Source organism: Folsomia candida, unplaced genomic scaffold (genome assembly GCF_002217175.1).
Source record: "Folsomia candida strain VU population unplaced genomic scaffold, ASM221717v1 Fcan01_Sc002, whole genome shotgun sequence".
Classification (NCBI taxonomy): domain Eukaryota; kingdom Metazoa; phylum Arthropoda; class Collembola; order Entomobryomorpha; family Isotomidae; genus Folsomia; species Folsomia candida.
The window spans coordinates 11,897,020-11,921,498 of record NW_019091194.1 but is presented as its reverse complement, the minus strand read 5'-3'; the positions used below and the strand labels follow the sequence as shown (position 1 = coordinate 11,921,498).

The 24,479-nt window shown below is 36.0% G+C and overlaps 5 protein-coding genes across 5 annotated transcripts; 3 read left to right on the top strand and 2 right to left on the bottom strand.

The window, feature by feature from the left end:
- Nucleotides 1-1,447: 1,447 nt before the first annotated feature.
- Nucleotides 1,448-7,788, top strand: LOC118434604. The gene is made up of 11 exons (XM_035848451.1): nt 1,448-3,363; nt 3,470-3,607; nt 3,692-3,765; nt 3,869-4,044; nt 4,150-4,352; nt 4,449-4,533; nt 4,622-4,883; nt 4,968-5,175; nt 5,262-5,498; nt 5,762-6,013; nt 7,322-7,788. The coding sequence occupies exons 1-11, from the start codon at nt 2,863-2,865 to the stop codon at nt 7,505-7,507; spliced, it is 2,322 nt and encodes a 773-aa protein (XP_035704344.1). The 5' UTR covers nt 1,448-2,862; the 3' UTR covers nt 7,508-7,788.
- Nucleotides 7,503-11,583, bottom strand: LOC110843630 (SET domain-containing protein SmydA-8). Its single transcript, XM_022089613.2, has 8 exons — nt 11,100-11,583; nt 9,727-10,052; nt 8,952-9,068; nt 8,702-8,859; nt 8,524-8,599; nt 8,227-8,418; nt 7,985-8,115; nt 7,503-7,914 (listed from the first exon to the last, which is right to left on the bottom strand). Exons 1-8 carry the CDS (start codon nt 11,331-11,333, stop codon nt 7,784-7,786), a joined length of 1,365 nt encoding a protein of 454 aa, XP_021945305.1. The 5' UTR covers nt 11,334-11,583; the 3' UTR covers nt 7,503-7,783.
- Nucleotides 11,584-14,471: 2,888 nt separating this feature from the next.
- LOC110843610 (N-alpha-acetyltransferase 10) lies at nt 14,472-15,592 on the top strand. The gene is made up of 3 exons (XM_022089584.2): nt 14,472-14,624; nt 14,746-15,014; nt 15,107-15,592. Exons 2-3 carry the CDS (start codon nt 14,767-14,769, stop codon nt 15,423-15,425), a joined length of 567 nt encoding a protein of 188 aa, XP_021945276.1. The 5' UTR covers nt 14,472-14,624; nt 14,746-14,766; the 3' UTR covers nt 15,426-15,592.
- LOC110843609 (proteasome subunit alpha type-3) lies at nt 15,574-17,064 on the bottom strand. Its single transcript, XM_022089583.2, has 6 exons — nt 16,894-17,064; nt 16,731-16,813; nt 16,419-16,644; nt 16,187-16,333; nt 15,980-16,092; nt 15,574-15,891 (listed from the first exon to the last, which is right to left on the bottom strand). The coding sequence occupies exons 1-6, from the start codon at nt 16,912-16,914 to the stop codon at nt 15,714-15,716; spliced, it is 768 nt and encodes a 255-aa protein (XP_021945275.1). The 5' UTR covers nt 16,915-17,064; the 3' UTR covers nt 15,574-15,713.
- Nucleotides 17,065-17,125: 61 nt separating this feature from the next.
- Nucleotides 17,126-24,448, top strand: LOC110843765 (RNA helicase aquarius). The gene is made up of 30 exons (XM_022089798.2): nt 17,126-17,315; nt 17,406-17,506; nt 17,592-17,748; nt 17,828-18,031; nt 18,125-18,401; nt 18,466-18,548; nt 18,638-18,751; nt 18,827-18,930; nt 19,056-19,366; nt 19,444-19,571; nt 19,647-19,803; nt 19,926-19,987; nt 20,074-20,182; nt 20,284-20,333; nt 20,424-20,482; nt 20,589-20,699; nt 20,791-20,913; nt 20,987-21,094; nt 21,198-21,289; nt 21,380-21,541; nt 21,677-21,906; nt 22,006-22,178; nt 22,250-22,362; nt 22,530-22,658; nt 22,748-22,886; nt 22,981-23,152; nt 23,248-23,418; nt 23,497-23,694; nt 23,846-24,034; nt 24,124-24,448. Exons 1-30 carry the CDS (start codon nt 17,220-17,222, stop codon nt 24,334-24,336), a joined length of 4,335 nt encoding a protein of 1,444 aa, XP_021945490.1. The 5' UTR covers nt 17,126-17,219; the 3' UTR covers nt 24,337-24,448.
- The last annotated feature ends 31 nt before the right edge of the window (nt 24,449-24,479 follow it).

The window sequence follows — 24,479 nt, the reverse complement described above, 5'->3', positions numbered from 1 at the left end:
TTTTTTAAATTACCACTGGACAATTCTAAATAAACCGTAGTAACGTTAGAAGTAGCTCACCCTGCCATGATGATTAGACAGAACTTTGCACCGAAGGTGCGGAATAAGCCGGCAAAATAGATCATAAATGGTATATATTCTTGCACTCATGGTGCAACAAAAACGGCTAGCCGTTGCACCATTACTGCAGCATTATCCGGGATACATAATTTTGAAAACTTTGTCAAAATTGTATGACCATTTCTCCCGGATATTTTGCACTATTGGTGCGTTTTGCATCCCTTCTCCCAATTATTTCGCATCATTTTGTGTTACCGATTATTAGATATCAACTGTGCTATTTATTTACTAAAAAAATTCGATCCAGTTTGTTCAATACCAATGGTGCGCCTAACATAATCAATAATGGTCAAGGGGATTTTTAAATAGCATCAATTGATGCAAAAACCTCGTTAACAGACGGACAGACAGACAGACAGACAGACGGACAAGAGGAATTCAATAGCTCTCATGCTACGCAGGGTGAGCTAATAAGTACAGAATATCTTCAATCACAAATTTTAGAAGCTTTAAGAATACAAATTTGTTTGTGAAGCAGATCGTGCATGATAGTGATCGTATCAATTAAATTATGACATTATTCTTTGTTTACTAGTCGTATGTATTTATTCTGCATGCATATTCTCATTTCGGAATAAAAAATACTTTATTCCAAATCATGAATAAATTGCGGGCCACTCTCCTTGAAAAGGACACGTTTGCTGGCATCTTGTGGGTCAATGATTTCTGGATCCACTTTTGCTGTTCGAACCACTCGTCGATGACTCTGCTCATTATTACTTCCGTCCCCATGTTCATCTATCCCTTCGTTCTCATCTTTAGGATTCTCAATGTACTCTAAGTTGTCAATACCTTGCTCTATGCGGAATGCTTTAGTTATAACCAGAATCCAGAGGACACATGTTAGAACAAAACAGATTATTAAAAGCGTTCCCACGCATCTCCCAACGTAAGTGATCCTGTAATCTTGGGGGAACCTCAAAGGATCCGGAAATATTTGGATGCATCCCTAACAAATAAATAATCCTTATTTGCATGAACTACTAAACATATTTTTATTTGTGATTTTGTTGAGATATGTAAATACGGTTGTGTGTAGCAAATCTCTAATGGAGTGAGATTCACTGTCTGGATGTCGAAATACTTGCTCCCCACATAAGCGAGAATTATAGTTATCATTGCAACAACTGTCTGGAATATTGTATGTTCGCCGAGAATAATTTGTTATTTTCCAGTCTTCGAAAGAGTTTAACCCGCAACACTTTCCCTACATTCATAAAATTACGAATCAGATTCTGCACACATAGAACGGAAATGCATGAACATTAAATATGCTCGTGATAAAACAAACTATTAAATTAATCTGCAGTGGAGTCTTACACGGCTTTGCATATGATCCCAGTAGTCCTCTTTTGATATTTTAAAAATTCCAACACCTTGAGAATTGCTCTCATCTCCATAATTCGCAAGTGAGGAATTGACGCTGTTGTAAAACTTGATGAGTGGGTCCTCGGAAAATAGGAAAAGATATCCTCCAAAGATATCGAAGCATATGTACAAAACGATTAGCACCGAGTACTAGAAACAAATGATAAATACATAATTGCCAATAGTGTGACAACCTTTGCAATATTTTTGGAGTGATTCTGTAACATACAATAATTGAAATAATTATTCTCGCAGTTATCGATGAGAAGCAGCCAGCAGTTGTGACGATAATTAAAAATAATCCGTAAATTATTAGTATTGTTGCTGGAGTGGATATGCCCAAATCCTCAGGCCTAGTTACTCGTATAGTGTCATTGGCGATTCCAATAACAAAGCCACATATTACTGCCAGGATACTCACTACCTTAAAAATATAATAAGTATGATGCAGTTTTTAGTAACATGCTGGCAAGTTAATTGATACAAAATTACACTTACATACTCTTCTTATTCTTACCCAAATCATAGCATTTGAGATATAAATGACAACTTGAAGCGACATGGCAAAGCATCGTATGCTGCAGCAACGTTTTCGGCCCATATTTATTACAGTGTTGAGAAATTCTGACTTGGAATAATGAAATTGAATTCCGAAGAAGAAGCAACTCTTTGCTCTGCTATTGCCTATTTCACAAAACTGAAAAATATGAGACTGCGTCTTCATTTCTTATCATTCGTGAATAGTATCCAAGTAACGTTGGATAAATAGTCGTCTGGGTTTATATTTTTTTAAGTCGCATGCCAGCAAGATTGCTTGACAATTTATCATAATACAAGGTTACGACAATTGCTTCGAGAGCCTCAAAAACCTTAATTTTTGACGGGCTAATTATTTGCGGCCGTCGCTAACGGTAATTAAAGCACAAAAATTTTTCTGGAACGCCGGAATAGCCGACTTCGCATTTACAACTGCGCTGATCCTTGTATCCATGGTTAAAAAATTAATTCGAGAGCACGAAATGTGAGTTGATAATTTTTGTGCGATTTGTTGCTGGGCGACAGTTTGTGCGGCGCACACTGGTTCCAAAAGGTACCAGGGTTTTCGAAAATTGACGTTTTTTAGTCGTCGAAGCAATTGTCGCAACCTTGTAATTATTACTAAAGTTGTCAAGCAACCTTGGCATGCCAGGGTGAATTAAAGCATTTGCTCTAAACACCGGCGGCGTAGCCGTTAGTGATTGAAGAATCCTGGTCGCATGCAAATATTTTTATACAACATATATTATTAATGTAATGACATGATTTATAACAAGCATTAAATTCCTTTAAGCTACAACAATCAGAACTGCTATATCGTTCTTAACAAGCGAAATCATGAGTAGTGAGGAGAGCGGAAGTAGGTCATCCGACTATGACTTTCTCCAGGAGATGGAAAAGACAATTGATGTCGTGGGACACATAACCGATTTTGAGTGGGACCTCCGAAATCGACAGTGGGAGGATGAACGGGAAAAACTCATGAGTCAAATGCTGCACAACAACGTGTGGCACATGCTATTTCAGCGACGCAAGGACTCGGAAGCTCAGCCTGGCACTGCCACCAGCCTCACAGCCACATCAATTTTCTCAACTGCATCCAACGTGAAAGGAGCAGAGTCGACATTGGACGACGGCAGTCGTGGGGGTGGCGCACCCCCTCGACAGTCAAGCAGGCGTAGCCATGTGGGAAAACGTGGTCATCGGAGCTCCACGCCAAGCAGCAAAGTAGGAAGATCCGTTCCTGGCACCTCCACGAGCAACGTTTCTCGTATCGTGTGGAAGGTTCCCAAACTGTCGCAGCTGGAGTTATTTAAATACTTACAAAATTGGGATAAGGTAAACAGCACACTGAATGTCATTTTCATATCGGTTAATAAACATTTATGGACAGACATGGTCATTTATTTGGTAATATTTAATAAATTGAAACGTGGATTTCTAGTCATCGTATGGGAAGAGAGACAGAATTATAATGGACTTCATTCATACGTATGATACCAAGGAACACGTTTATGACACTGAGGCCACTTTTTCAAATGGAGGTAGCTTGATATTTTGTCGCTTCACCGTTGGTCTGCACGTAGGTTAAGCATATTTTTATGTGTGTAACAAGTTTGACGTATGTTGTTGTAATTTGTTAATTAATCATTTCTTACATCAACAGATTTGTTTTTTGAAGCATCGGAAAGTTTGGCATTATTATGACGCTTTGGGAATTTTTGCAAAATCACTCCAAAGGTACATAAAATTTTGTACCTATTTTTTAATAAGTTTCGCTACTTCAAATGATATAGATGCACTTGTTCATTTGTTAACATATTATACATATGAACTCCTGTAGCAATAAGTACACTGAAGAATTTCTTCGCCTAGGAGGATTAAATTACATCATTCAAGTTGTACGCATTGAAGAATCCGTCGAAACAGATAAGTTGCGGGCCTGTCACTTTCTCCTAAATCTGATGAAAGGCCGTAACGGACATGCGGTGAAACAGTTCATCTGTGATACTCCTCATTGTTCGTAACCAAAATATAGAATTTGTACTATTTCTTCTGTAGTAGTAGAAACAGGGTCAATTACGGCGTCGATACATATATGTACAATTTTACATGTCCACACAGTATTGGAATCGCTAGTGGATTCGCTAACAATGTGCAAAAACAAAGAACTCATCAAAAGTTGTGGTCACATCTTTGAAAGCTTGTGCATTGAAATACCTCCACCCAATATTCCGGTCATTTGTGGATATGTTATGCATGCTTTGCCCTGCGATTTTAATCCTATGCTTCAGTCAATGGCGTTCAAAGTACTACAAAGTTTCATAGTGAGTTACATATTTATTTATTTTATGATTATGACAAACATATTCTCCTCAGAAAAAGTATGTTCAAACATTTTAATTATTTATCAATCATTGAAGCGCTTAAAGCCATCCCTGTCAACTAAATGTATCAAACCAATTTTGGATAATTTGAGGACACCGGATACGGATCTGCTGGTTTCCAGTACGTTTATTGATTTAAAACACGGCCACTGAAGTTAGTGTAAATAAATTTATAATTTTTACTTTTGGTAATATGTCGCCACTATCAGTGAGCAACTTGAGCTTGGTTATTCTCCAAACCAAATACGGTGGGGACCTCATTTCTTCCCTCATGGTCGCAGCGGAAGGGATTCATCTCCGAGAATTGTTCCGCAGCGTTTTTCGCTCTCATTTGCAAACAGGCAAAGGTTTATCCACCAGAGAAGTTACTCAAGATATGAAAAAACAAAGGGAGAAACGGGAAAAAATTCGCCTGAAACAATTGCGTTATGATCAATATATGCACCAAGCGGGAGCTCTGTTTGTCCTCAAGTAATTGAATCATGCTGACATTTTATGACTTTTAAGTAGAATTCAACAACTGGAAATGAACAATTTCTTTTAAATCCTATTAAGCCAAATGATGACGCACAAAGTGGACTTTGTCAATGATTTTGTGGACAAGGGAATTTTTGGATTGTCGCTAAAAACTCTAGGATCGTGTCCCCACTGGGAAGTGCAAGGTCAAGGTGTTACAATGGTCAAGTTTCTATTTTCTGTGTCAATGGAATGCGCTCTGTCCTATTATATGATGCTACCTCCAAGGATGTTGGAACTTATTCTGGTTGGTTGACAACTTATGTTTCCCGAATTTAATAAACACGTATCACATTTAAATAAGTACAATTTAAAAATTATTTTATGAATTAGTCAAAGCCCGAAGAGTGCCTAAGATACTTCACCTCGCCAATTTGTGTCCTTCTCCGCAAACTGGGAAGATTTTCTCTAAGAATGTGGACACGCTGGGTGGAGAAAGTTGTCGTAGTGGCAAAACTGTATGCCAAAGGGTCAAAAATTCCTCCAGAAGTTTTTCAAATGACTCAGATGGCAAGAAAAGTTTATGAAATTCACCAAGCTATTGCAGATCTCTTGGACTTCCCTGTGATGGTAAAGTCTCCACCATTCTTCTTTTCACGATTCTATGATTTTGCGAATCCATAACACAATTAATCTTTAAGAAAATAGCAATATGAAATTGAAAATATGCGCATATGTACTTGGGAAAGAATTTTATATTTATTAGATGCAATACTGATCGAACAGTGACTTAGGTTTATAAAAAGATTGCCGGACAAAAATTCATTTATATTTATTGAGAGTACAATCATATGACTCACAATCTTATTATTCACTTATTGTTTGTATTGTAGGAAGCGTCACCAAAAACTCCAGACGAAACAGAAGCAGAAAGGGATGACCATCAAGATTTCTTGGATAGCAGTGATGAGGAGAATATGGGGCAGTACAAAGAAGGGAAAGATGTCATCATGGGTGACAGTCGATTTGAAGACTTTAAGACTTACTTGGAAGATCAGGATGAATATATCATTTCGGAGGATCGGCTGGATTTGCGGATGGATATGGAGAAAGGCAAAGTCTTGGGGAAAGATGACGATGACGATGTAAGTGGTCTGGCTGATTATTGACACCTACGTATTTAATTCTTAGGTGAAGGAAAAGTAACCATAAGGTGATCATGTTAAAAGATCACCATGGTTACGGCGAAGCCTAGGTATGCAATCAGCTGCAACTTTGAAAAGGTCGCAATGAGATTTCGCCCAAACCGTTCGTTGCATGGAAAACATGCTGAAACAAAAAAACCAGAGAATTCTGTTTTATAGATACGTTTTTTTTATTTTTTCAAAAATTCTAATTCCTTCAGGTAGAAAGTCCGATGCCTAAAATTTCAAATCCATTTCTTGGCATCAAGGAAGTGTTTCCGACCGGGGGCTTGCCATTTTTATTATTCTCCAGGATAATACGCAAATTGTAAGCCTTTGTTCGACTTAATCGGATCAAAACTGACGGAATTAGAGCTTTTTGAAATATTTGCATTAGGCAACCTATTTACGTGTTAAGTTACTGGTTGCTAACGTGCGGTGATAGTTTATTCAGCATCGCTATTCAATACTCAACATATCCAATGTTGCTAGACAATCGAATTACGTTATTATTAGATCGCTAAGTGTCAAGGCATCCTTGACAGAACAGAACAATCCTTAAAATTTTGAAACTGGGGGATTAAATTGGCATGCCACGCATCCACACCCACTGCGGAATTAAATTGGTATGCCAAGCGTCCACAAACAGGAGAATTAACAACGTTTAAGATTTTATAATTGCATATGATTTTATGCATATAAGTTCACAAATCACTAAAAATAATTAAATAAATAAATTTTAAAAAACAAACTTAGGTGAAGGACGCGCTTAAAATATTAAAACAAGAAGCATTAAAAATGTCATAAATCGCTTAATATTTATTAACTTTTACTTCACCGGGGGCCCAACTGTTAAATTTTCAAAGCAATGATAATCAATAATAAATGTAGCTAAACCAACGACTTGATTAAATATGAAGGGCAGCATTACAGAAGTTATTAAAAATACGCCAGAACATGAGCAAATTTCCTCTATAAGAGGTGTCGCGATTTATTGAAAGATAATCATTCAAATCTTGCAAGTTTAATATACAAATACATATTACGCATTTCGTATAATTGTTCCAAATCCTTGAAAGTATACCTTTTTTCCTGTGTTAGTTGGGCCCCCGGTGAAGTAAAAGTTAGTAAATATTAAACGATTTATGACATTTTTAATGCTTCTTGTTTTAATATTTTAAGCGCGTCCTTCACCTAAGTTTGTTTTTTAAAATTTATTTATTATCCACATGCATAACTTACTTCGATTTTCTCATTTCCAATTTACAGAAAGAATTGGACGCTTATCAAATGGCAATGCTGGAAGATGTAGAAAAGACTGAAAACGTCCCTTCTTCTGCAGCAGAAAACACGTCTGATGGGGTGGATAGCACTGAATCTGCCGGAGAGTTTGAAGGCCCAGACATTCAAAATGACACCGTCCGCAGAATCTCAAACGCAAAAAGCGAAATTTGACTTATTTATTTTATTTCTTAAATCCATCCTCCAGTCATCATCGTCCACAAATATCATTATATCATAAAGTAAATCTATAGTAAATGCATAAACCAATAATTTTTAATTAGTGCGAACATTCATTATCATTTGCATGCATGCTTAGAAACATGTCTGTGAACTATTTACATCATCCATTTAAAGCATTCATAACTCATACATAGACATACGTATATGCATAGACATAATTTTTGCAAAGATCAAAAAAGTTTAGCGTTAGAACTCTTTAGCCCAATTTCAAGGCTCGAAAATGAGCATTTCGTCTCCTTTTCGAATAATTTCCTCGATTTTTTCTAGCCGTTCTTCAACATTTGGTCCATCTCCTTGCGTGCAGGATTCAGCATATTGCAAGTAATAGGTCAACCGGGCTAGAATGAGTGAAATATCAATTTTGATGGCTGGCTTTTGTAAAAAAAATAAATTTTTCTAAAAAAATACCTTTAATCTTGTTTTTTCCTGGATAAAATTTTTCAGTCACAGCAAGCAACGATTTTACTAACACAACCATCTTTTTTGCTCGTTCAACTCGTTTCGGAATTTCTGCAATGGTGGCAATGGTGTTGTATAACCTATAAAAACGTTGCAAATTGTAAAATCAGATTGCCAGAAATTGTGCCAGAAACGCCCTTCCTTGCAGTAAATGTAGAATTAAATCATTTGCATCTACACATCCAACTAACCTCTTGACAATTTCCTGCCTCGCGTCCATCATCAAGTAGTGATTAGGATGCACGGTAACGCCCTCGTGAGATTCTAACACTTTTTCAAGATCCTCCTCACTCTCGGCTTGTTGGATTTCGCTAACAATTTGGCACTCTATTCCCACCGAGCACTCTCGATAAAGCTGTTGTCCCCCACACACATCGCATTGCCTGGAAAAACAAATGGAAATTTTGCTAATTAAAATTACACATTTAAATAGATGTGTACATACAAATATGATGTTTTAATGCCCAGATCGAAACAAAACTACGTACCACATTGCATCAGCCCCTTTGAGGGGTTCCGTGGACGAGAGATACCCTTTTCCGGGGGGGCATTTGCTGCACTTGACTATATTTGCATTTTGAAATAGGTGAAAGAAAGATGTTGATGAATATCATGTGCCATAGACGCAAAAGGGTTTTTAAAACTTGAGTAGTTTGATAATGCTACCTGAAGAATAGTTTGTTCCCAATTCCGTGGGATCGGTACATCGCTTGCAAGAACACGGGAATAAATATAATTCAATGAGGTGAGCCCTCCTTTCAATTGTTCCTCGTGTTAAATCGAGATATTGAGTGGTTATCTGCTCCCCTTTCTTTATTGGCACGCTGCAGCATAAACGGAGTGGAACAAAGTGTTAACACACTTACATTGTTCACATCATCGTCAAGATACATTTCAGTGAGAGAGATTTTCTTACGTGGCCCACACTTTTATTGAAAAAGTGTTGTCAGAATTCTCCACCCGGACCCAACTGGTATTGGGGGTACAATCATGAGACATCATCGAGGCGTTAAAAAATAGTAAAGAAGCCATTCTGTGGAAAACGAAATGAAATGGTTTGCACGAAATCAGACTACAAAATGTATATGCACACACAGCACATGGATGCAAGAGGGCGAATGAGTTAGTGAGAATAATACAAACCAAGAACTTTGGCTCGAGGTCTGTTACTTTAACATTTAACTTTCATTCCAAGCATAGTTTGTCTTGACAAGGAAAAATTTGTCATTGGTTTAGAGACAATTCCCAAACTGATTTCTGCTCATTTACTTAAAGCTCTAATGGCGAATTTGAAAATAACAAGAAAAAGATGCTCGGATAAGTAAAAAAAAACCTTTGTGCATAGTTGATAATAATAACAGTAGTACTAGTAACTAGTAACTAGCAATAGGACATAACAGTAAAAACTTGAAACATTTTCGGTGCACAAATGCTTTTCCAGTAGTGGTTCTAAAAATATGCCTCTTATCTTGTATAACCCTCTCCAACCCCATAATGTAGTGCTTGTATACTTGTAAGCGGTACAAAAAGACCAACTAAACTGACAAAACGTGATGTCTCTCTTTCTATCTAAGAAGGACAATAAATAAATGGCTGAGTTTTGTACGAATTTGTCGCAGCGATGGTAGACATATTTAGTGGGGGAAAGGAGGGGTATGAAATATCCTACAAAAAGTGTTACATATAATAACCTTGGTGCATCAACAAGAGAAAGACGGTCAGAGGTTCCAAATGAATTTATGGCGACAATCCCGGCCATTTGATTAACCGCTCCGGTGTCAAAAGCTTTTTGATTGCAACGCTTATGGATAAATTCACATATCTCTTTACTGGCAATTTTGGGTCCTTTTTTCAGATGCGATTCCAACTTGATGAGCTGTTCGTACTTCTTGGCACTGACTTCTTTAAGTAGAAGGCATCTGAGTACTTTAATTCCGAGATAATCCATTGGGTCAGTTGTTGGTTTGAGACCCGCATTCTTAAAGACTTTGCACTCGAATTTGGCATGTTGTAAAATCTACACAATTAAAAAAAGCATAATACATGTAAATACTAACAATAGGTTACATAGATGTTCTTTTTGGGTTGTGTGAATAATAACTTTCGCCTGAATTAGTATGTAACAATTATAAATTTGGCTATGTATGATAATCGATAGATACTCTGTACTCTCCTGGGGGTATGCTTTCATATACATAATGAGGCATGAACGACGATGACTAAAAAGTTCCCGTTCAAATTTTTGCACACCTCACGTTTCGACGCTACAAATGCTTAACAGACAAGATCTATTTGATTTAGAAAAAACCGAACATAACGAGAGTAGATTTGAAACACTGTTGGAAATGCTGACGCATGTATAAGCAAGCCCTACATTGCTCCTCTCTTGGCATTCGATGCAAACAGATTGTGAGATTTCGTGCATAATAATACACCCCCTCCTAATTTTTGTTTTGAGCATGTATGAGTAACTCGGATATGTTTTATGATGATAAAATATACTTCGTCCCACTCTTCTTTTTCGACGGCTTTGGCTTCATTGCATGTATGCATACGTCGTGCCGTATGATAATCTATATGACCTAATGCATAGGCTACAAATTCAAACACATTTTAGCTTATTCTGAAACTAGGTCCATACAAAATATTTCGGGCTTGTGCTGCGTGTAAGGTTCTTTCGCCCATAATGCAGCAATGAGCATATGTGAAAATCATAAAGCACGAAATGATGAGATCATAAAATGTTCGCGTTCAACTCCAAAGGTAATGTGACAAGGCAAAGCAAGGCAGAGCGGATAAATGTCAGATTGAATAAGTTGAAAATCTGTTCTACGTTGTTTGTTTGTTTGTTTGTGCATTATTTTACACTTTCAAGTTGTGTTTGACACTTGAAACAACTTTTGTGTTTTGCTAAACTCATCAAGGTTTTCAGTTTTCATATTATTATTTTTCCATAATAATGCTTTTAGACTACAATAATTAACGGTATATCAGTGGTCTAAACTCATGGACAGAATCATGCATAACTAAAAAAAGAAAACCAAGTTGTTGAGAAATATCTCACCTTTTCACACTTCTCGCTGCACATTGGCCATTTGCAGACGGAACAGTCGACCGGTTCCCCTGTGATGACTTTGTAGCAACCCAAGCAAATCTTGTGGGGCGCCGGATCGCCCGATGGACCTGTGACCAAGGCCTCCTCCGTAATTATTAGCTCACCAGCTTTGATATCCCTTGTGGCCTCAATATATCGGCCAGTTTTGTCGTCAACTTTGACAACTCCTGGAAAGCTGCTCATGTTGAATGATAAGTTCTACTAATATAGATAGTACTTTACACCACTAAAATTATACAGGTAGAAAAGAAAGAAAATTGCTCAAAAGGGGGATAATAAGTGGGCAAAATAATTAGGATGGCCAAAGGGAAATAATGGAAACCGGATCTTCAACCCGGCGTGTGCAGAAAAGTACACTCGGCGGTGAAATGATCAAGTTGCAGGAGCAAAGTAACGACTGTTGAATCCACCACAAAGTGAACTGAGGTAGGTTTTCTTAAAAAAGACGTCTCTACGTCTCTCTCTGTCTATCTAAGCGTCCAACCAAAGATCACACGTCGTCCAGAAGGCTGACATAGCTTTTGCTTGGTGTGAAACTTTTTAGCTGGGACGGATAGACAAACTGAGGAAAGAGATGAGGAGAAAACGGATATGCAGACGTGCACTTTAACAAAAAAGTTAAGTCAACTTGGCATTGTGTACTCGCCAGGGTCCTTTGACTGTTTCCTTGGAGGATTTCTAGACAGGGTCATGTCAGTTCAAAAATTCTCCAAAATTTTTTTTGTAGATTTTAATGTTTGAGAATATGGACTATTTTTGCTGGGAGAACTTGGTTGTCAAGAAAAATAAAATATTCTATAAAACGTCATAAATGCATGCGAAAAATTTTTACGTACCGTTTTTGATACCGATCCTAGTTCAATTATTTTATAATTATTTTAATTTGCAATTAAATTAAATCGTTATCATTTTACGACGGTTTATAGAATATTAAATTTTTCTTGACAACCAAACTCTCCCAGCAAAAATAGCGCATATTCCCAAACTTTAAAATATGTAAAAAAAATTTGGAGAATTTTTGAACTGCCATGGCCCTGTCTAGAAATCCTCCAAGGAAACAGTCAAAGGACCCTGGTACTCGCATTTCATACATATGTTGTATCGAAATATGGATAAAGTTGGCTTCGCTTTCGGTTTGAACGCATGTGGGTTGTGCCGAAATAAGGTAATCCATTAACATTTCATAACATTTCATACTCTACGTAAAAAATACCCCGATTAAAAACGAGACAATAAAATATTGAGAACAAAAAATCCTTATTTATTTGTACCCGTATTAAATTCCCTTGTGATTTTTTTCACAAGATGTTACCACGCAAATTGGTCCTGGACCATTGCGGTAATGCGATCTCATGTTCATCCAAATGCATTCTGTGACGTTCATGATTCGATGAATTGACTTTGGGCATTAATATAAGAAAAACGTCCAAACTCTGGCTCATTTTCAAACCATCAAGAATATTATGCAGGTCATATCAAAGTCTTGCAGAAATATGTATGCACATATGGATGGACAAGGAGATTGACACAACCTCGGGTTGTTGCGTGATATTTCATGATAAAGTGACACATTCAAAATGACATTTTATAATAGATATTATATAATAAGCCATTTTCAGTCTCATTATTCTAATAATATCGGGAAGATAATCCGTCCTACGTGTAGCTGAATGCGTTATATAATTCAACGTGTCAATGTAATGTGACAACAGATTTTTTGACGGATAGCCAAATGTCAAATCCATCGTCGTCGCCGTATCTGATAAGTTTTGTAGCATCTCTCAGAAAAAAATAATTACTTGCTGTACACGGTTCAACTCGTGTATCGTATGCATGCATCATTTACAATATTTGAATATTTATGCAATTTTATTCCGCCAGTTTTTGTCAACCATGTCTGCCTCGTCGGTATACAAGATCTACAAGAAAACTATATTGTCTGCGTCATTTCAGTCATTAGCAAATTGCAATTCCTATTTGAATGATGGTTAAATATAGAGATTCAAAACTGGCATTAAGACAAGCGTTGGACAGCAAAAATAAACGAGGGAGATAAAGATGACAACTGATATTTACAGACAAGCGAACAAATGACGAAAAAAATTTATTATTACAACAGGAAATATATTGTATAATTCTACGAATTTAAGTGCCCTGTTAAAGCACCTTACTTTAGAATATATTTATGTATAACAGTGTGAATAGTTTGACAGCAGAAGTAAAATTCATACCTTCTGCACACGATAATTCGTTTAGCACATACGAAAACAGGAAAATTGGGTTTATATAAGAAATTTCTCTGCAATTTCAAATTCAATCAAACCAACATGTACAAGGAAAAGGAATCCCCGTTCGTTGGCTCACTTGATGATAATACATGTACAAGTGGCTATCAATTTAAGAAAAGTATCCATTATTCCTGTCACACTCTAAGACACTTTGTTTGAATCTACTTGTCAATTTGCCAATAAATTTACAAAAATCAGTTTCAGAGCCAATTCCAGTATTGTATACAATAGAATAGTAGTACGCGACAAACCTTTGTCTTCCATCCTGATTTGATCTGTCTCATTGCTTAACGGCACTCGACATTTTTTTCAAGAAACAAACACGTATTTCTAAGTTCCATTTGGATCATCATTGTTAGTGCGCTTATTGTACGAAAATCCTCTTAAAATTATAATCTCACTACTAGTTTTACTAGATATATATATTGAACAAGAAGCTCATGCATCTTCATTAAAACAACAAACTTTTGCACATTAGCCAAGTCCAACTATTTATCTAGCTCCAAGCTGAATTATTTGCCCAGAGTAAAAAACGGAAGGTATCCGCGTCCGTCTGGTTTGAAGGAGAAGTCAAGACGATTATCTATCCATCTCGCACTAGTGACATGGACGAGTTGCATCTCAAAATTGCATTGGAGATGATCTTGAACGGCAAGGGCAACGGCAAGAAACCGAATAACTTCATAAAACCCCGCAAAATAATATATGATTCGTGCATCTAACTTCCATTTGTTAAAATTTAGCATAGTTTCCAAACTTGCTGCCATACATTTGCATGCAGTTATACAGCAGAATAAACATGTCCGTTGCTTCCACAATTTGAATTTCCGGAGATTCAAATATTCCTCAGCATACTATATGCACTTCTTCAAGGTTTGATGAATTATTTCATGTAGCATTTGATAGGATTTGCAATTAACGCCATGGTCATGATGATAGTAATTTTTAAGTAATTATGTATTATTTTGCTTGTTTTAGCAGATTTCAGCAAGTTTGAGACTCCGAATGAGACGCGATTTGAGACATGCATGTGGTGTCATCAAACCCCAAGTGTCCGGGACAGTAAGAATCTCCATTTAGATGCATGTTTCACCATCACTGAATTCCAAAATAGAAAATAAAATAAAAATTCGAATATCTCTAAAAACTTAACTGCTTAAATAACTTTCTAATTTTGACATTAAAGGTAAGTACAAGCAAGTTTTGCGAAGTTTGTTTGTTTTATAAACTACAATACCTTAATGAAGTGAAATAGTGGGACGTGCGACCCATGTAAAAGTTTTAATATTTCTATTTCCTATGTTCAGGAAGACTACTGTATTTTCAAAATGGTTACCATTCGAACTGCCAAGCCGCAGGACTTGATGAATATGCAGCACTGTAATTTACTCTGCCTTCCTGAAAATTATCAGATGAAGTATTACTTTTACCATGGCCTCTCTTGGCCTCAGCTTAGTTTTGTGGCTGAAGATTCCAAGAAACGGATCGTGGGATACGTATTGGCGAAAATGGAGGAGGAATCGGAAGAAGTTCCGCATGGTCACATTACGTCACTTGCAGTCCAACGGTCGCATAGGTAAGCATATTTATTGACAAGAGCATAAAATGTGAAATGGTTCAGTAAATTGACACAGTAAATATTTTACATGACATTTTTATAATTTCTAGGCGGTTAGGCATAGCCCAAAAACTAATGGATCAAGCAAGCCGAGCAATGATCGAATCTTTCAATACAAAATACGTTTCACTTCATGTGAGAAAAAGCAATAGAGCAGCGCTGAACTTGTACACCAATACGCTAAAGTTTAAAATCAACGAAATTGAACCCAAGTACTATGCGGACGGAGAGGACGCTTACGCCATGCGGAGGGACTTGGTGGAATTTTCCAAGCTTCATGACATTGCACCAGCGTTCGCACCATCTTTCTTTGACTGCAAAGGAAAAGGGTCGGGAGACGATCATCATCATCATCACAACCACGACTGAATTTTTTATGACTACAATTATTATTGCTCCTTCTATGCTGTCGATCTTACGATTTGACAAGTTCCGTTTTGTTAGATTTACTTGAATTAACTTTTGCTGGATTTAGTTGAATTAACTTTTGTTAAATTTATTACATTAAACTCATCTAGTTGATATTATAACCAGTATCAAATTATTTATTTGATGATTTACATTTGATTACTCATACTCGTTACAAAATTTTGGATCAAAGCAACACCTTAGGCTGATAAAAGTGTAAAAATGTTTATAGAAGAAATAGTAAATAATTTAAGACTCGTCAATATCTGAATCCGAGTCTTCTTCTAATGCCGTTTTGGCGAAAGCTTCAGCCTCCTTAAATATTGAGTCTGGAACTCGTTCATGTCTCCCATTTGTGTCTTTCCCAACCCAACTGAGTTCCAATTCAAACGCTTTATCCTTGACTTCGTCATGGACGACATAAATGCTGCATTAAAAGAAGCAAAATTTTAGTTCAATTTGATATTTGATTACCACAAGGAACAACAAATAAGAATAGTCAAGATCAAGCTTACATTTTAGCAGCTTCTTTAATCAATTGGCTACAAGGCATATCCTTGAAGTTGATCTTTTCCATTTCGGTTTTCGCAGCCTGCTTGGCTTTCCCTAAAGCACACCCATAGTATCCCTAAAATTTAAACATTTACATAGGTTATCAAATTTAAATAATATCCGCGTCCACTGCTTCATATATATTTATACATATCGATATATGTTCATACATGGTAAACTCCAGACGGATCAATCATGTACATGGACGGCCCATTTTGTTGGTCGTAGGTTCCCATTATCACTCCACACCCAAACGGTCGCACAGCACTGTACAAAGTGTGGGCGTGCATGTACATTGCAACATTGTCTGCCAAATGCTGAAAATAACGCAAACATTAAATAACCGATTCATATCGTCCCAATCATTTGGTCAACATTAAGCAAATTGTCCACTCATTGCACCTTTAATGGAACATCTCCTTTGTATTCTCCTCTATAGTTCGAAGCTTCGTGACGGGCCCTTTCCACAATTTGACGCGCATCTGCTAACAATCCACCAATTGCCATTCCAATGTGCTTGTCAATATTGAAAAGTCGTCGATTTGCTCCTGGTTCATAAAGCTTTGAAGTTACCAATTTTTCCACAGCAAAAACCACCCCATCAGTTCCTCTCAGACCGATTGAAGTTCTATAACGAACAATAGCAATAATAGCATGTCATCACACAAACTGCGGATTAACATATAAAATCAAAATCACATTTTCTACACTGACCCACTATTCTCAATCGCCTTTTGAGCATATTCCACTTGGAAAACACGACCATCTGGAGAAAACTGTGACGCTGACAAGTCATACTGAAATTCAAAAATATATATTTTAAATTAGAAACCCGGCTCATAGTGTAGTATGCAGTATTTAATTTAGTAAAACTCACCCCAGTACCGATTGAACTCATCTTGCGCTTTTATCACCAAATAACACTTTTAGCCTGTTAAATATATTTAAAAATCTGATTTTCACTTTGCTATTTTTTGGAGATGACTTAATCAAAGTTAATTTTTTGTTATTCCGAGTCAGTCTAGAATGACTTTTGGGTTTCTGCTGCTTCATTCAACTCTGAGAATCAGTTCGCTTTCCGCGGTGCGGCGAAATTTGGAGCCAAGTTCAAAAACTCTTCGTCTATGAAAAATTGCCGACGGTTGTTGGTTTGTGTTTATAGAATTGCACGTGAGGTTAATTATTCAAAAAAAGGTTATCATTATGGTCAAGTTAAATACAGCTACGGCCAAGACGCGGAGCAGAAGTAGGGCCTTCATTCCCACAGTGGACGCAATCAACCAGGATAAAATTACTCAGGTAATCCGTGGTTAAAAACTGCAAACAGTTACATCATCATTAATAATAATAAGATTTTGTATAATTTATTTATTTTATGCTTGTTAACAGCTTTCTCAAAAATATTGGGCAAGCAATAGTTCAGATCCACACCTTCCTTTCGACCAGTCGGTTGTAGATGATCTTTATATTAATGAGGTTGTTCAGTCAAGGTACGGGTTTTCTTTAATTTATTGCATAATATTGCTGTGTGTGTATATTTAGAATTTATATGGGTTTCTATTTTAAACATTACAGTTTCCATACTCGGAGAATTGCTCTGTTGGAAATCAGTCAGTATTTGGAAAACTATTTGTGGCCCAATTTTGACCCAGCAAACTCAACTTTCTCCCACATCATGTCCATGGTTTGTATGGTGAATGAAAAGCACCGAGAAGGCGTTCCAGTTTGGAAGGTGAGTTTTAATTATATTTCGAAACAGCTCCATCTTGGATAATTGTATGCTTACTTCATGTTAATCTTTTGTTATGCAGGCGTTTGAAGGAGATGCTGACAAATTTGGAAAATTTATTTATCGAGTCCTGGAAGGGCTTCTGGAAGAAGGGAGTGTTAGTTTGAAAGAAGGGTGTTCCATGATGTTATTTTTGCAGTGTGCATTTTCATCTTTGGAAATTGATTTAGTTCGTAAACAAATTCAAACCTTGGTGTCTCTCCATGTTTGGCATTGCCTGTCTGAGGTAACAATTATATCAAAACAAAATGATAGGTGGTTCAAGGTTAATAATATTTGTAGACTTATTTAACACATTTTTGATTTTATATTGTTGCAGGGTCGAAGAGAAGATGAATTTCGTCGATATCCTAAATGGAAAAAGTATTGGAAGTCACTCCTTAAAAAAGAAGAAAATGAAAATGACGACAAGAAATTGTTAAATCAGTTTTATCGTTCGTTCGTCAAAACTTTAGTTGTAAACTTCTTGGATTTGCTAGATGGACAAGATTATACACAAGCACAGTTGGATAAAGATTTCTTACTATATGCTGAACGCTTCATGGAATTAATGATTGATTTGCAAGCGTTACTACCGACTAGAAGATACCTAAATGGCAAGTTTATAATACAAACTCATACTAAAAACATGAATTATAAATATTATATTTATTTTTACAGTTCTTATTGACGATCTTCATTTAATTGTAAAATGTCAAATGAATCAAATACTTGAGCACGGAGACGGTCACCTCTTCTCACAGGTAAAAATTAAAAACAAAATAACTTCCGACCGCATGCTAAAATATTTATTATTGCTCCTTCTTATGACGACTATACCACATATTTTTAGCTGTTGGACCGATTGAAATTTTATGCCAATTTTGAGATTTGCAATGAATCTGGAGACCCCATGACCGAGTTGGAAGTCATGAACGAGCACTACAAAAAAATAACATCGCTTCAGGTATAAAATAGAATCTTTATAATTTATGGCAAATACTAAACTTTATTTTAAACTCTGTTTATATATTTTTTGCAGCAAACCGTATTTCAAAAGTTTTCAGAGCTTCGACAATTTGCTTTAAGCAATGTCAACAGTGTCGACACAAAAGCTGCTATAATGAAGTCATTTAAATCACTTAAGTATGCCGTATATATGTTATGTTTATTTTTCGTTTACTACTACGTTTTTAGTAGTCAGATACATAATGCGATTAATTAATGTGAATAATTGGAATACATGAATGGTTTGTTTGTGTATATTGCAGCTTTGATGAACTGAAGGAGTTGGCTGGTTGTATCAATCTTATTGATAATGTGAAGAAGGAGGACGTCTCTGTTCAGTTTTTACTGGAGGCTTTAGTATTTAGATACGAACGTAGAGTATCACAAATTAAAAGATTAAATTCTATGGCACTTTACCCAACGGAAGAAGTGATTTGGGATGAAAATGTGGTCCCTGCAGACTATCATAGTGCATCCGGACAAGTTTTGGCCCTTCCAAAGTTGAATTTACAATTCTTGACTTTGCACGACTATTTGTTAAGGAATTTTGACTTGTTCCGACTTGAGTCAACGTGTAAGTTAAATTAAACTTTTATGTTTTATGTAGAAGCTTGTTTGTATTTCAAACGTTGACTGTTATGTATTTCACAGACCAAATTCGCCAAGACATTGAAGATGCTGTATTCAGGTTAAAACCTTGGAGGGCAGAGGATGGATCTACCTTATTCAATGGTTGGGCTCGAATGGCTTCGCCCGTTGTCCGATTTGCAGTGATTCAGGTAAAATTTACCCCCCTACCTATACTATTTATTATCTAAAATTATATTCAAATAAAATTATTTGTTGCTATTCAGGTTGCAAAGCCAAATCTGGGGGAAAATAGACCTTCTCGTGTGCGAGCTGATGTCACTGTGAATCTTAATGTTCGAACAAACATTAAACAAGAATGGGAATTATTAAGAAAACATGACGCATGTTTCTTGGTCACTGTTAAGCCTCCAAACCCTCAACGTAAGTACACAATAAACATACCAACATTACTTATTAACAAATTATTACGATGTCAAATACGATATCAAATTACGACGACAAATTATTTATATAGTACAATTAATTTTACAATTAATTTTTAGCTCCTTCTAAATATGACTTCAAAGGGGATTTCATTTCTCAAGTTGGGCTTGTTTGCGTTCGCGTGAGTGATATTATTATTTTTAAGTTATATGTATATGTACGAAGTATCGGGTCACATGCTTACCTCACTGTTTCTTTTATTTGAAGGGTTGTGAAATTGAAGGAATGTTGGATGCTAATGGTCGAGTCATTGAAGAGGGTCCTGACCCTCGCCCTCATATACCTGGTGACACACGAACTTTTAGAATTGTTCTGGGTAAGTAAATCTACTACGAGAATCAGAGTCAGATGACCTTATATCATTGAATTTAATTATGTATCCGAAGAATCATTTAATAATGTATGCCTTTATTACAGATCCAAACCAATACCAGATTGACCTGGACAATATTGCTCATGGAAAAGAGGCAATAACTAATTCCCTACTATCCTACTTTACTAATTATTAGATTTGCGTATGCATTATGTTGGGTTAACCTTTGTAATTCTGCTTTTAGGATGTTTACGAAACCTTCAACATTTTCCTGAGACGGAAACCTAAAGAAAACAATTTTAAGTGAGTTGTGAATCATTTTATTGTAATTAGATAGAGCGTATGAATGCAAATGAAGCTATTATTTTTTGCAATTTGTAAATTTTTGTTATGAATTAATTTTTTCCAGGTGTGTGCTGGAAACTATTCGAGACCTAATGAATATTAACTGTGTCGTTCCCGACTGGCTACATGATGTCATATTAGGATATGGTGACCCAAAATCAGCCCACTATTCTGAGTATTTAGAACATATTAAAAATATAAATTGTTTATATACAGATATAAATAATAGTGCAATTTTAATGAACAAACGTTGCATTTTGTTGCAGATTGCCGAATAAGTTAAACAAATTAGATTTTAATGATACATTTTTGGATGTCAACCATGCCATTGCCAGCTTTCCTAATTACAAACCGGAAATGAAAGGAAGTTCTACCTCGAGGCCTATAAGGTATTACTACTCACTCGATACAATTATTATGACGCCATTTATTATTTTTTAATAACTAATTTCGCTGTTACAGGGTGACGTTTGAAGGTGATGATGGTCAAGATTCTGAGAAAAAAGTAGTTGTGATTGAGCCATATACTATTTTATCACGTGGACCTTATCCAACCAATCAGCCAAATCTGTAAGTTTTAATACATATCTATAAACCATTTAATATGCCGGTGACGATGGTAATATTCCTCATTAATTGATAATTATGATTGTTCGCTACCTGAACATTTAAGGAATAAAATTCAGTTCACTCCAACCCAAGTGGAAGCGATTCGTAGTGGGATGCAACCTGGGTTAACACTGGTTGTCGGTCCACCTGGAACTGGTAACAATTGAATATACTATGTACAATGGAATTCTGAGAACGAAAAAATCAAGTCATATGAATAACCTACATATATATTGGAACAAACAGGTAAAACGGATGTCGCCACACAAATTATATCCAACATCTATCACAACTTTCCTGATCAAAGAACTTTAGTTGTGACTCATTCGAATCAAGCTTTGAATCAACTGTTTGAAAAAGTTATTGCATTGGATGTTGATGAAAGACATTTGCTTCGTCTTGGTCATGGTAAGTGAGCATATAATAAAGTACTTGTTATAAATTGACTAAGGTCATGATCATGAAATTGTTTCTATTAATATTTAATATTTTGTGCTTGTGCGCTTATATATTTACTTAAAATCTTTTTTCCTCTATTAATAGGCGAAGAAGAATTGGAAACTGAAAAAGATTTCAGTAGGTACGGCAGAGTTAATTACGTCCTGGCCAAGCGTTTGGATTTACTGGTCGAAGTGGAGAAACTTCAGAAATCACTAAATGTTTGCGGTGATGTTGCTTATACCTGTGAAACTAGTGGATTCTTTTTTGTACACCATGTTTTGCCCAATTGGGAAAGATTTTTAATAAAAGTAAAAGCAGCCAATGCGAGCGTGGTAAGTAGGAATACACGTACACAAGTAGTATTACATTCTTTGTTATCTCTGTTAACGAGTATCCTCATGCATTAATATCTATTTTATTTTATTTTTTAGGAAGGAAATGTCGAGGTTATTGGACAAAGCTTCCCATTTGATAAGTTCTTTGCTGATGCACCTCAACCGCTATTTAAGTCAAAAAGTTACGAACAAGACATGGAAATAGCAGAAGGATGTTTTCGATATATTAAGCGGATTTTTGAGCAACTTGATGAGTTTAGAGCATTTGAGTGAGTAATTTGCTGCTGATCACTACTTATGCACAAACAAAAAGTTACGAAGAATATTATTTACAATTTAGATTGCTTCGTACTGGACTTGATAGATCTCGATACCTTTTGGTTAAAGAAGCCAAGATAATTGCGATGACATGTACTCATGCTGCACTCAAGCGTCGTGAACTGGTGGATTTAAGTAAGTTTAATTTCTATAAAGTTAGTATTCAATAGTTATTGGTAATATCGAATCGAGTACTACAACAACTAGAAAATAGTTTAATTCAATTATAGTAATTGAATGAGAACAAATGTTTTTCTTCTTTGCAAAATTTTTAATTTTGTGGTTATTTTAAAATTAAATAGTTTTCCAATATGACAACATTTTGATGGAAGAATCTGCCCAGATCCTGGAAATTGAGACTTTTATTCCTCTGTTGTTACAAAATCCTGAACAAGGGCGAATTCGTCTGAAGCGTTGGATTATGATCGGAGGTATTACATAATTTACAGATGCTTTATGGATTACACAAATAAGACTGCTATATGGAAATGATGCAAATTTGTTTATTTACAACTCTTAGACCATCATCAATTACCTCCAGTTATTAAAAATATGGCTTTCCAAAAGTATGGCAACATGGAGCAATCTCTATTTGCTAGATTCGTTCGACTTGGCGTTCCTGCGGTCGAATTAGATGCACAAGGCCGTGCACGGCCAAGGTATGCAAATTTTATTAACTGGTCCAGGGAGTAGATATGTATATATGACAATCGAGTCTTTCTAGTTGTTAAATAATTATTGTTTTAAATGTAGCATTGCTCAATTATTTCAATGGAGATACAAGAAATTGGGAAATTTACCCCATGTCGCTTCTCAGCCAGAATACCTTCTAGCTAATCCAGGGTTTGCATACGACTATCAACTCATAAACGTGGCTGATTTCAATGGAGTGGGCGAGTCGGAACCAAGCCCGTACTTTTTTCAGGTAAATTATATTTAAAGATGCACTGCATTGTCATTCTTTGATAATTGATAATTTGTAACGTGTTTAACAAATATGATTGTGTTTCTCATCCCTAGAATTTGGCCGAAGCAGAGTATGTTGTTGCAACCTACATGTATATGCGAATGCTTGGTTATCCTGCCGAGAAAATTACCATTTTGACAACTTACAACGGACAGAAGGCGTTAATCAAGGATATTATTGCTGCAAAATGTGCGAAAAGTTTATTGATTGGTGAACCCCACAAGGTATGATTGTATTTATCCAATATTACGTAGGCTAATTAATATTTATTCCAAGCATTAATATAATATTTGTGGTTGCAGGTTTCAACTGTGGATAAGTACCAAGGCCAGCAGAACGACTATATATTGTTGTCGTTGGTTCGAACAAAGACTGTTGGACACTTGAGAGATGCCAGACGATTGATTGTTGCCTTGTCTCGAGCACGTTTAGGATTATATATTTTTGCTCGTATTCCATTGTTTGCAAACTGCTTTGAGATGACGCCTGCATTCTCTATTGTAAGTTAAAATTTGATCCTAATTTCCCAATACAGAAATTAAGCCGACAATGCATTCTCCGTCAGTTATACAAGATATTCCTGGAATATATCCAAGATAATGACATAATTTTCATAAAATTAAATTTTACAATGTTACATTCTCTATGCAGTTAAGTAAAAGACCAGACAAGCTGCATCTTCATGAAAGGGAATTTTTCCCAACTGAACGGAAGGCAGATGTAAAATTCCACGAGGATCCAGTCGTGATTAAGGATATGCAACACATGGCTCAGTTTGTGTATGACATTTATATGACAAAGCTGGATGTCTATAGAAAGGAGGAAGCGGAAAAGAAAGAGGTATCATGATGATTCCCTTATCTCGGTCTACATTTGAATAAACTTATCTTTATTAAGTATACATTGTTCAAAGATTAATTTTATCACAGAAACTACTCCAAGAAATGAGAATAACTGCTGAAGCAAAGCGACAAGAAGAACCCGTTCCCATTAAATTTGACGAAGATGAGGCAATGAATACTGTAGTAACTCCAATTGTAGACGAAGTGGCTAGTTCCACAAAAGACCAAGTCGTTTCTGAAAATGAGGACGACGAAAAAATGGAAGTTGATTCAACAATAGAGACTGAAACCACCACCTAACAACAATTAGTATTTTATTGTATCTTGATTTCATGTTTCATAACAGTAATTATTTTACATTCTTGATAATTTTGTAATATATACAAGGAAAATTTCATATAATACGAAAACACTTCCATCGTTCTATTATTTAATTTATTTGC